The 13,715-nt window shown below is 43.1% G+C and overlaps 1 protein-coding gene across 1 annotated transcript in view; it reads right to left on the reverse strand.

The window, feature by feature from the left end:
* Positions 1–13,715, reverse strand: part of LOC311242965 (neuronal acetylcholine receptor subunit beta-2-like) — a gene marked incomplete at both ends in the record, with an annotated part of 70,140 nt that overhangs the window by 18,740 nt on the left and 37,685 nt on the right. The window contains 3 exons of the mRNA XM_084332029.1: positions 2,139–2,248; positions 2,522–2,566; positions 10,880–11,025. Coding sequence (XP_084188155.1) covers positions 2,139–2,248; positions 2,522–2,566; positions 10,880–11,025 — 301 coding nt within the window. The remainder of the gene's footprint in view (positions 1–2,138; positions 2,249–2,521; positions 2,567–10,879; positions 11,026–13,715) is intronic.

Here is a 13,715-nt window from a genome sequence, read left to right on the forward strand (position 1 = left end):
GCACATGAGCACTACAACGAGTAGGCGAAGGGTTGTGCGCGATATTGTGGCATTCGTGCGATATTGTGGCACTCCTTCGGCGATCGGAACAGAAGGCTAAAAAAGAGTGTGAAAAAAGAAATTCCTAGAGTGCGATTGCATGGCGGTCAATGGGGAGGAGAACCTTCAAACAAATGGTCGTCAGTTGAGATAGAAATGTCCAATTCCATTTATTTTTCTTTTGTGAGCGGGCTGACAGCCGTGTCATCGTTTTGATGTGTTTGTTTTTTTTCTACGTCCAAAATTGAGATCACACTCGCAATTCACCCAAGGTAGGGGGAAAAAGATTATTTCAGCTGCTACACTCTAAATTGCAATGCATTTCCAATGGGACCGAAATTTTACCGTTTAAAGTCGATTCGTAGGCAGACGGTGCGGTGAAACTTTACGAGTTCGAATACCGCAGTTGCCATAGGCAGGCCGCTCGTTTTGATACCTTTCACATGTATGGGGCGCGAACGCTCTGGCACGAGTGGTGTTGGCAAAATCGGTGGAATAAAGAAGAATAAATAAAAAGAGTATAGATATCTATAGTGTGGCTGAATTTTCTTTACATGACTGCATTGTCACGTTGATTAAAAGAAAACTATAAGAGATGAAGCGTTGTGACGCGCACATGAGCACTACAACGAGTAGGCGAAGGGTTGTGCGCGATATTGTGGCATTCGTGCGATATTGTGGCACTCCTTCGGCGATCGGAACAGAAGGCTAAAAAAGAGTGTGAAAAAAGAAATTCCTAGAGTGCGATTGCATGGCGGTCAATGGGGAGGAGAACCTTCAAACAAATGGTCGTCAGTTGAGATAGAAATGTCCAATTCCATTTATTTTTCTTTTGTGAGCGGGCTGACAGCCGTGTCATCGTTTTGATGTGTTTGACGGTGCGGTGAAACTTTACGAGTTCGAATACCGCAGTTGCCATAGGCAGGCCGCTCGTTTTGATACCTTTCACGTGTATGGGGCGCGAACGCTCTGGCACGAGTGGTGTTGGCAAAATCGGTGGAATAAAGAAGAATAAATAAAAAGAGTATAGATATCTATAGTGTGGGTGGCAACCTGGCTTCGCCAGGTCACCCACACTAATAATACATTTGATTTATAAGGCGCCTTTCAGGACACTGAGTCCACAAATCGGTGAATGAAAAAATTATAGGATCAAATGAAAACTACTTACTAAAAATGGATGTTTAAAAGTCCTAAAAACCAACAAAAAATACCAAACACTAACAAACATTCAGCACAGACAATGGGGATGCTGACATTAAACATTTTTATTTTATTTTTTTTAGATCCGGGGCTAGGAGAAAAACATCCGTGGCTAAAGCCCCGGAAGCCCAGGGCTAACGACGCCACTGGTAATCACACCTGTACTCTGACGTCTTGTCTATATTAGTAGGCTATAGTAATCACACCTGTACTCTGACGTCTTGTCTATATTAGTAGGCTATAGTAATCACACCTGTACTCTGACGTCTTGTCTATATTAGTAGGCTATAGTAATCACACCTGTACTCTGACGTCTTGTCTATATTAGTAGGCTATAGTAATCACACCTGTACTCTGACGTCTTGTCTATATTAGTAGGCTATAGTAATCACACCTGTACTCTGACGTCTTGTCTATATTAGTAGGCTATAGTAATCACACCTGTACTCTGACATCTTGTCTATATTAGTAGGCTATAGTAATCACACCTGTACTCTGACATCTTGTCTATATTAGTAGGCTATAGTAATCACAACTGTACTCTGATGTCTTGTCTATATTAGTAGGCTATAGTAATCACAACTGTACTCTGATGTCTTGTCTATAGGGTACAGAGCTAATTCGTTTTTTAACACTACTCTTCATTGTGAGATTCTGTCTGCATTATAAGCTTTTATGTCGTATTTATTAACTCTGTCTCTCTTTTGGTTTCTCTCACTCTCCCTCTCTATATCTTCATGATCTTTATTTTAGATTTTTCCAAAAAAAGATTATTGCAAATTGAAAAATCATAAAGTTTAGATATACAGTACATTACTATTTTATTTGACATCCTCTTATAAGATATGGCAGAGCAAACACCCATTGTTTCACATATAAAACACACAAACACATACTTGTTGTAGAGGACAATGTCCGGCAGCCAGATATGTTGTGATGGGAGGCGGACCTTCTTGATTCCTTCGTATTCCTCAGGCTCCCACATTAATCTGTAGTCATTCCACCCCTGAAACACACACACACACACACACACACACACACACACACACACACACACACACACACACACACACACACACACACACACACACACACACACACACACACACACACACACACACACACACACACACACACACACACACACACACACACACACACACACACACACACACACACACACACACTATATACCAATATACTACATACCTCTCAATGTGTGTGTGTGTGTGTGTGTGTGTGTGTGTGTGTGTGTGGTCTTGAACACGGGAACACTCACCTGAGTGAGCCAGCAGTTGGTGGTCATAATCTGCTCTCTCTCATTCTGAAATGGACAAAGACACATGAGGACAACTGAGGACATGGCTACTGTTTTTTTTGTCCCATTATGGAAAATGATTAGTTCAGAAACATTGAGTTTTGCCTTCAGAAAGTTTTACAAGAAACATAGTTCTGCCTTCGAAAGAATTTACAAGAACCAGTTCTGCCTTCAGATGGTTTTATAAGAAACATATCGACCCGTCTTCAGAAAGTGTTACGGTTTGTAAGCGACCCCAATAGCACAACACAAGACAGGTATGAGAGTTAGCCAAAAACAGGGCATAATTTATTACACAGGGAAAAAAGCAGCACTGTCCCTTTAAGGGCGAATACACAAGAGTCCAGGAATCATGAACAACAAAAATGCAGCACTGTCCCTTTAAGGGCGAATACACTAGAGTCCAGGGCCCTCATTTATCAACAATTCTTAGAAAGTGTTCTATCTTTGTTCTTAAGCACAGAATTTAGAATGTGTGTACGCACAGACAAATAGTGATTCATCACACATGCGTACACGGGTCGTACGCACACTCTGTGTTGATCTACGCTCCGCGCTCGTGCACAATTTTAAGTATTTGCATATAGCACCGCCCGGAATTAACCATATACGGTAATGGAACACCCCCATGAAATGTGGACAAATGGACTAAGCCGAGCGAAGCGTGTTATGGAGAAATACGTGACAGGCTGACAGACATGTACACGTTCGGTGATGTCGGATATGATATCTATTAACTTCCTAAAGACCATATTAACTAATAAAGACCGTGCTAGGTGGTGTAGTGGGCAAGGCGCTCACCATCAACGCTGGAGACACTGGGTTCGAATCCAGCTCTCAGCGTTGCTATTAGCTTGGCTGGTCGTTCATACTAACACAATTGGCAGTGTTAGGGGTGGGAAAGCTGATGGGTGGGTCCTGGGCATTGTGGACAGCGACCCCTACAGTTCGGTCGGGGCGCCTGCACAGCGAGGGTAGGATCTGGAGGGAGGTAGTGTGACCTTCCACACGTTACACTCTCCCGGTGAGAATCTGCGCTGCCAGGCTAGCTGCCGGCTGGCTGCACCTGCGTCGGAGGAAAGCATGCGACAGTCTCCGGCCTCCCGGACCAACAGTAGGGGGGAGTGCGCAACAACCAGGAAGGGGGTTGGGAATTGGCATAACAACTAAACAGTGGGATGGGAGAAAAATCGGAAAAAGGAGGGGGGGGGAAAGATAATAAAAAGAAAATAATAATAAAGACTGTGCTGGAATACGACTGCCTTTTTCCGTTTCGTTCTATTAATACCCAGGGATTAAAGTTCTCCTCAATTTTATTCCAAATCGCGACAGATTTTCCGTCAATTTTCTACCTGCATATGATTTGTAGAGGCATACACAATCTATTTTGATGTCGGTATTGGGTAGCCTATATAAACAATAATACGAGAGCATACAAGAACAATGAATCTCACTGCCATGTATGATGTTGTAGCCTGGCTATACGCCATGTATCGCCTGCCTATATGTGATCAATGAAAACGCGAACTTGAATCCCATCATCATATTTATATGTTGTGTCTGTCCACTATGTTTGTTACTTTGTTATTCGCCCCCCCCTATCTATGTAAAGCGACCTTGGGTCTCTTGAAAGGCGCTATATAAAATGAAGCTATTATTATTATTGTTATTATTATTATTATTATTATCACGTCTGTGCGCGGAGCTCACAAAAAAAAAAGGACTGTCTTTTGACGTTTCAATGGAGGTAATCTATTCTAACCAACAAATTGAAGTAGAAAGCATTTCGTTGTGGCCAATCTTATTTGGAAACATGACACACAAAATAATAGTATTTCGCTTTTTATTTGAAACAATATTTAATCGCATTTGGAGGTGGGTGTTCTGTGTCTGCCCCCATGCCAAACAAGCAGGCCAACCTCTTGTTCGCGCGTGAGCCCATTATAATTACACTGTCGCTATTTTACAATGAACTATAATGAATTACGGGTCATACAGAAGTTGAACACGCCAGTCTTGAAACTAATGCACGGATGCTTATTTCCGTGTTGCAGACTGCAATATTAAAATTCTACCAGGTACGCATGCCCTGAGCTGTGCGTAGATATACGCACAAAGTCAAGTTCACGTTCAAATTGATAAGTCCCTCACTTTGCTTAGAAACGATCGTACGCACGGGTTACGCACATATCTGTACGCAACGTTGATAAATGAGGGCCCAGGAATACTGTGAAATGTCTGAGTCTAATCAGTACAAGACTCACCAGTGCACTGCCGACGGGCAACTCAACAAACAAAAGGTCCACGGAAAAAGAGCGAGTACACAGGAATCCTCCCAGGGAAAATAGGGAGCCACAACGATGTCTCACACCAACAACGAGGAGCCACGGAGAGAGAGAGAAATGCACACGTACAGGAATCCTCCCGGGGGAAATAGTACGCGGCACCATACGGCAGTAGAAGGCACGACGTCTCACACCGGAAACGCGGCAGTAGATGGAAGCAACAAGATGACCTGGCAACAAGTGGAAGGCAGTCGGAATACTTATAGTCTCCCGACGAGCTGATTGCCAACCACTCTCAGGTGCGTGAAAGAGATTGTTAGGCACTCCCCCGTTGGGAAGCGTGCAGTGTTCACCCAGCCCTCACAGAAAGTCTTATAAGAAACATCAGTCAGTTTTATAAGAACAATATAGTTTCAGATATACCTTACTCATTTCATCATATTGTGAGTGTATAGCCTATATATTGTAAATGTGAGTAATGAGTAAGGATACTGTGTGTGTGTGTGTGTGTGTGTGTGTGTGTGTGTGTGTGTGTGTGTGTGTGTGTGTGTGTGTGTGTGTGTGTGTGTGTGTGTGTGTGTGTGTGTGTGTGTGTGTGTGTGTGTTGTGTGTATTTAAAATCCAGTCAGACCTACCTGGCTGGCTTCTCATTAAGTCTAATGTGTATGATCAGTATTTCTATCTTAAATGATCCAATTAGGAACAGTACACACTACAAAACCGGGACAAAAACTAGGACAAATGTGAAATGCACCCCCCAATCACCACTGCTGTAAAAACACAACAGGGTGAGAGCAACACCGATGTGAAATGTAACCCCCCAACCACCACTGCTGTAAAAACACAACAGGGTGAGAGCAACACCGATGTGAAATGTAACCCCCCAACCACCACTGCTGTAAAAACACAACAGGGTGAGAGCAACACCGATGTGAAATGTAACCCCCCAACCACCACTGCTGTAAAAACACAACAGGGTGAGGGCAACACTGATGTGAAATTTACCCCCCAACCACCACTGCTGTAAAAACACAACAGGGTGAGAGCAACACCGATGTGAAATGTAACCCCCCAACCACCACTGCTGTAAAAACACAACAGGGTGAGGGCAACACTGATGTGAAATTTACCCCCCAACCACCACTGCTGTAAAAACACAACAGGGTGAGAGCAACACTGATGTGAAATTTACCCCCCAACCACCACTGCTGTAAAAACATAACAGGCAACACTGATGTGTAGAGTGAAGACTCAAGTGAAGATAGGAGCTTCAGGCTGCAGGGTTCTACTTGACCTCGTTTTGCAACCAGCACAAGTCTACACTGAGGCAGAACGACCGAAACAATTCTGTGTTTGGGGATGCCGACGTAAGAGAAACAGCCATACTGCTTAGACTGAGGGTCAACATAAAACGTGTACTGTATGCTCACTGACTGCTCTGACTTTAACGTCTTAAGCCTGACGGGTCCGGTACCGGACCCAAGCCATAAATCAATCTCTCCAGACTGTATGACATAATGCTGCATTTTTTTTAATCCTGTCAAAACAGCAGTCATAGTGTATATTTTCAACAATACGTTTGATTACCAATAGGTTAACGGTTAACCTGTTAAGCCCTATTTTCTGAAAATATGCCTAAAAATACACACCTAGTAAATGGAGTTTATTTACTTTGTGACACAATAGCCAAATAAATGCACTAACCATCAATATCTTATGCCAAATGATTAGGGCCTACTACAAAAAATATATATAAAATAAATAACTGCATCCGAGTCCGAGTCTGCACCATCCGAGTCCAAATGCAGTCCTGGACTCGAGTACTACAACACTGAATGACTGAATGTAAAATTACTAAGAAAGGATGTATTAGTGGCTGCAAACAGAGGTTTTGCGAAGGGGAACACACGGCGGAGTCAGGTTAGGATTCTGTCAGGCATCATCATTAACCTCTTAACACATTCCCGCCCAAGCACGGAGATCTCCGTGTTTTGATTCCACCCGTTGTGGACAGAGGCACGGATATATCCGTGGGAAGTTGTTATTGCTTTTATTCCATTTTAATAACCTATTCAAGGTCGCAGAGCGGCACTGCAGATTTACCCTACTCTATGAATTCGAGAAGGTGCAATACCGGCCAGACCCTCTTAGGGGCACTATCGCGCTAATGCAGTGTGCCCTGTGGCTGAACGGATCAGTCTTTTTTTTTTTTACTTTCAATGGAGATTTCAGTATCAGGATTCTGGATGTGCAGCATGTAGCTTGGATTACGTTTCGGATCGCAGATTTCACCATGCAATAAGGGGATTTATCATCAGCCAATGGACATATCGATCTACCAGATGGCGATCGATAACGGGGAAATGCTCGGGGGGGATCAGCCCGGACCACGGTAAGATCTTTTTCACGTAAATTACAGCCTGATCGGGCATTGTTTTTTTTTTTTTTTTTAACTTACATTTTTATTTTCATTTTTTCAACAACATACATAGACAACATTCATAGACAATACACAGTACATAAATTAAAACAAATAGACAAAAAATGTGTAAAGAAAAAGTGTGACATGGGTCCTTCGGTCCCTTCTACATTTGCATTATTTATTTACATTTTTATTCATTTCCTTGTATCCTTTTCAAACCTCTGTGATGTCGTTACTTCCCCTCCTGTATTCTTCCCATTTTCCCCATTTCCATTCAAACTTTTCTTCTTGCAGCCTCAGCAGATGTGTGATTCTCTCCATTTCCTGTATCCCCTCTACCAACTCTATCCATTGATCCTTTGTCGGCACTTCTACCTTGTACCACAGTTTAGTTAAAGCTTTCTTGGCTGCCACTATCAATATCTTAATCAAATATTTGTCTTCCCCTTGGATTCCTTCCTGTGACAGATTCCCCAAATACAACACTTGGCCTCCCTGGGGTATTTCGTATCCTATTATTTCATTTATTATCCCTCCTATCTCTTCCCAGTAGTGCCTTATCTTCTGACATCCCCAGAATATGTGTGTATGGTTCGCCCCTTCCTGTCCACACTCCCTCCAACATGTTTTCTTTGCTGGTGTGTAATTGCCCTGTATTTCTGGTGTTATAAAGTATCTAATTATATTTTTCCACCCAAACTCCCTCCATATCCTTGATCCTGTGGTTGTTTGTTGTGTCTTACATGTGTCATACCATTCCTCCTCTGTTATCTCTATTTCCAACTCTCTTTCCCACTTTTCTTTCACATACAATGTTGTATTTCCCTTACTGTCCATTATTGCCTGATATAGTGCTGATATCACCCTCCCCTTCCGTCCTTCGTATGACTTTACCATTATCTTAATTACCCCATTCTGTTCTTTGTCTCTATCTTGCTTTATTTCTTTGTTATAGTAGTACCTAATCTGTAAATATCTAAAGTGGTCCCTATTCTCTAGTCCGTATCTTTCTTTCAATTTTTGTAGAGTCTGCATCTCCCCTCCTTCCGTCATCGTGCACATTGCTGTTATACCCCCCCGTTCCCACCTCTTGAACCCATGATCTTCTATCCCTGGTCTGAATTTGTTGTCGTGTGCTATCCATCTCAGTATCTTAGATTCTTTTTCTAGCTTGTATTTCTTTACTATTGTGTTCCATATGTTTATAGTGAATCTGGTAATTGGACCTAGTAGTTGTTCCTGTCTTCTGAACAGCTCCCTATCTCCTATCAGTGTCTGCACTTTGAATCCCTCTCTTTTGGTTTCTATATCTTTCCATTTGGCCTCATAGTTCACATTGCACCAGCATGCTACTGTTCTAAGCTGTGCTGCATAGTAATAGCTTTCTAAACTGGGTACTGCCATCCCTCCTTTCTCCTTTGGTTCGGGCATTGTTTTGATAGCCATCCAGGCGATCGGCCTATGTGGCTAGTTAGACAAACACGGTTATTGGTAATCAATAATAATAAACGACGTGTGTGTGTGTGTCCCCCCCCCCTTTCATGCATACATGCTTTGGGATCGTCCCGATCATATGCAGTTTGAGTTATTTCTGTAGCATCTGTAAAACGGAAATGCCATTGGATATAACGTTAGCAGCTATTAGCCCTATATCTAGCCTTCCAGAAAATATACTAGTCCCAAATCCCGTATAACGCTTATATTCACAGCGCTATAAAATGAGAACCTATTGATGATTTTTTTTTCTTTAAGCCATTTTGAAGGGACGGTTTATGGACTCAATTGACAATGAGAATGGACAGATAGCAATACTATAAAGTATAGATTTTGCTGTACAAACAGCCCCACGTTTGTTTACATTCCCCGGTCCTCTTGACATTAATTAGACTCAGCCCAATGGCCCCGAATGTGTTAAAGGAACACTCCAACATTTTGCGAAATTAGGTTATTTAACATCTTCCCTGGAGTTAGACAAGAAGATACATACCTTTTTCGTCTCTCTGCATGGTAACGGCTTAATGTAGGACCTACTTCCAGTGATGAAGCTAAGCTACGCTAACGGTCCAGGCGTTCCCTAAGCCTAATGCATGCAGAAAGACGAAAAAGGTATGTATCTTCTTGTCTAACTCCAGGGAAGATGTTAAATAAGCTAATTTCCCAAAATGTTGGAGTGTTCCTTTAAGGTGCAGAATCGGACTCGGACTTGTTAATTGATAAATACAGTTATTTATTTTATATATTTTTTTGTAATAGGCCCTAATCATTTGCCATAAGATATTGATGGTTAGTGCATTTATTTGGCTGTTGTGTCACAAAGTAAATAAACTCCCTTTGAAATGGTGACTGCTGTGTCATTCATGTTTAATGTAGACCTTTTTTTATTTGTATGTCAGCTTTTTGACTGCCAGAGTGGAGTGGACTCAACCTTGATGACTTGGACTCGGACTCGGCCTAGGCCCCTAGGGTAATAGGGACTCGACTCAGGCTCTTCTTTGATGACTCGGACTTGGACTCGGACTCGAACACTGGGGACTCGAGACTCGAGATTTTGTGACTCAACTACAACACTGCAGTAATTTATGTCATGTTGCTCCAGTAGAGACTTACACCCTTCATGAAAAAAATATAATAATAAAAAGGTGTAAAGTAGAATCTTCACTGTGAATTTCACATTTATTTGAAAGATAATTGCATAAATTACACCTGAATGACATGACAATGTGTGTGTGCGCCTGCGCGCGTGTGTGCGTACAGGCACGATCATGTGCCTGTGTCTGTGTGTGAGTTTCACGTTTAGATTTTGTTAACATAAATGACACCTGAATAGGGTGGCTGGGTGGCGCAGCGGACTAAGCGCTCGTCACCAGCGCTTTATGATGAATTGAAAATGGGGGACCCTGATGTAGACAAGACGAAAGTCTTTCTCTGGTCTGCATCCCCTTAACAATTGTATGTATTGAGCTGTACTGTACTGTACCCATTCTGCAATCTGTTAATAAACTTTTCAATCAATCAATCAAAAACCAACGTGAGAGACACTGGTATCGAATCCGGCTGTCAGCGTTGCCTCCGGCCGTCATACTGGCTCAATTGGCAGAGTCAGTGGGAGGGAAGCCGGTGGGGTGGTATTCTGGTCGTTGTAAACAGCGACTCCTACAGGTTGGTCAGGACGCCTGCACAGCGAGGGAGGGAGATGGTGAGGATAGTGTGACCGCCCACACGTTACACCTCACCAATGAGAGTCCGCGCTGGCAGGTGAAAAAGATGCTGCTGGCTGTCTCCTATGTCTCGGAGGAAGCATCTGATAGACTTCAGGGCTCCCTAGACTGACCAGTGGAGGGCACATGCGAGCAACGACCAGGAAGGGGAGGGGGGAATTGGCATAACGACTAAATTGGGATGGGAGAAAAACACAGAAAAACAGGAGGAGAAAAAGTGGATAAAAGAAAAATTACACCTGAATGACATGACAGCGTGTGTGTGTGTGTGTGTGTGTGTGTGTGTGTGTGTGTGTGTGTGTGTGTGTGTGTGTGTGTGTGTGTGTGTGTGTGTGTGTGTGTGTGTGTGTGTGTGTGTGTGTGTGTGTGTGTGTGTGTGTGTGTGTGTACCCACCACACTGATAAGCTGTGCCAGTGACACCTGGATATAGATGGTAACCTGCTGGCTCTTGTTGACAGCCGGTCTGATCAGCTTGTTGTAGCGATCTGGAGACAACAGGTGGTTGACCAGCCTCTCCTCTACCTCCGCGCCCAAGGCAGCTGCACACACACACACAATAAATGATTAGACAATTATTATGTACACCACCCTGCCCAATAAGCTAGGCAGGCAATCATTGCACATAACCTCGTCGTCATTGTAAATGAGGGAAACCTCAATGTCCTTCGAGTTAAAATAAAGGTTACAAACATACACACACATGTTCATACATCGTAATAAACACACTGACACACGACATGCACAGATTGTGTGTAACTGAAATTAACCACTGAACCCAACTGTATTGATACGGTTGGCTGCTCCTCCCTGGTAGAGAGATGTGACTTGCACTGCCTGTTTCTGTATGAAGCCATTATTGATGATCTACATCTCTTCATTATTGGACTGGAACTCTGGACCTTATCATACTTGCTCTCATGATTGGCTTACGCTTAAGGTCCCCAAACTTTGCACTGAATTATGAAAAACATCTTTTAGCTTCTGTGCCCCTGACACATAGAATTTTTGCAAAGCACTAGTATCCATTGGTCGGTTTAAAGCTATTATAGCCAAGCATTTCACCTCAGTCTGTAGTTGTTTTAATTCTGTGACTTTTCTGTTTCTATATTGTTTTTGTATTGTGTAGTGTGCCTCTTGATGTCGCTTGCTCTCAATGATCTTTTGAGATTAAATAAAGATTTAATGAATGAATGTATTACGCCCGTTCATTCCTATTCAGCAGTCTGATGTATTCTGGCAAATGCTGTACAATTCAGTATTGGGTTCAGAAGTGTAAAGCTCTTGAATTAATATTTACACCTGGAACAATAAGTTATGAAAGCACTCTGTTCTATTCTATTATATTCCCTTCTATTCTACTGTACATTAAAGTTACACTATTCTCTGACAGGGATGTGAATCTATTCTGGCAAAAATCTGTCAAACATGTCACTGACTAAAATAACAGCCCAAAACCATTCCTGCTCTGCTAATCTTTCTGCAAATGGTTCTTCACATAACACTCTCATCCATAACACACTCATATAGCAGCAGGCAGATCAGAGTGTTAATGGCTTCCTGTCTCACATTAACCTCATTTACACAAAGGTCTTACAATCAAATCTGATATTAGGTGTATCTGTATTTATAAACCGTGAACAGGGTTTGAACTTGCGAGCACCATGCCCTATCCACACTTGCAAATCTGAGAGAGAAGTGTGAGTCACATGAATAGAGATATTGTACTAGAAAATAAGCATACACAATTTAGCATGCAGTACAATATAATGCAAAATACATGAATTGATAGGATTTAGGGCGGCTGGGTGGCGCAGCGGACATTGCGCTCGTCACCAATGCAAGAGACACCAGGTTTGAATCCGGCTGTCGGCGTTGCCTCCGGCTTGGGCCGGCCGTCATACTGGCTCAATTGGCAGAGCCAGCGGGTGGAAGTCGATGGGTGGTAATCTGGATGTTGTGGACAGCGACTCCTACAGGTCGGTTGGGGGACGCCTGCACAGCAGAGACAGGAAATAGCGGGGGTAGTGTGAGCCTCCCACACGTTACACCTCACCAATGAGAGTCCGCGCTGGCAGGTGAAAAGATGTGACAGGCTGCCTCCTCGTGTACCGGAGGGGACACGTGATGCAAGGCTTCTATCCTCCCTACGACCGACCTGTGGGGGGCATATGCGAGCAACTTATAAGACAGCGGAGGGGAGAATTGGAAACAGCAAAATTAGGATGGGAGAAAAAATAGAAAATAAGGAGAAAAAGTGGATAAAAAAAATTCATTGATAGGATTTATATTTCTGCAGTAGGCTTTCGAATGTCACGCCTGTCTGTTCTCCGTCATGTTCATTACTCTGCTCCCTGTGTATCTGCTATCTGTGTTGTTCCCCTGTCTAGTCTAGCGCCATGTCTCCTGTGTCTGTATGTATTGTAATTTAGTCCTGTCGTATTCTAGTCTGTCTGTAGTTCCCCAGCTGCCGCCTATGGTAATCATTGTGTCTGTATATATGCCTGCGTCTTCCTGACTTCCTTGTGGCGTCATTGTTCTGTTTACCCAGTCCCTCCGTGAAGCTCCCCGTGTCCTGTCCTGGGGAGCATGTCTATGTTCCCCGGGTCCTATGTTCCCCGGGTTCTATGTTCCCCGCTTTGATTGATTAATTGATTGAAAATTTTAGACCACCAGCCCTGATTCCAAACTCTAACCGTAACCAGTTCGAAAGAGGGCCTAAGCTTAACCGTTCGAAACAAGGCGGACATTAATAATTAATAAAATAATAAAAATTTATACAATTTTCAATCTATTAATCAATCAAAGCGGGGAACATAGAACCCGGGGAACATAGGACCCGGGGAACATAGGGATGATCCCCTGTCCTGTATGCTCTGTACCCAGTTTGCCTTGTCTACCCTGTGTACCTCGTCTATGGTCAGTGAAGCTCCTGTGTCCTGTTTGCTCTGTACCCAGCCTCCCGTTATCCTGTCGTGTCTCAGTCTCGTTTGCTATTTCCTGCCGTTCACGGAATAGTCCTGTATTCAGCCTTTCCTCAGTATTCGTAAGTGTATGCTAGTATTCTTGTTTTGATGCTCTTTTGTTTTGTGTCCCAGTTCGGTTTCTGGTCAGGTTTTGTTTATGCTCTGTTTTGCCCGCGCCAGCTTGGCTGCGCCGTTTACGTTTGTGCCTTCGTGTACTGTACTTTTGCTACTGCCTGAAGTAAAGCATTTTTCATTGTTCCTCACTC

This window comes from Notolepis coatsorum (assembly GCF_963971535.1).
Source record: "Notolepis coatsorum genome assembly, chromosome: 16".
NCBI lineage: Eukaryota > Metazoa > Chordata > Actinopteri > Aulopiformes > Paralepididae > Notolepis > Notolepis coatsorum.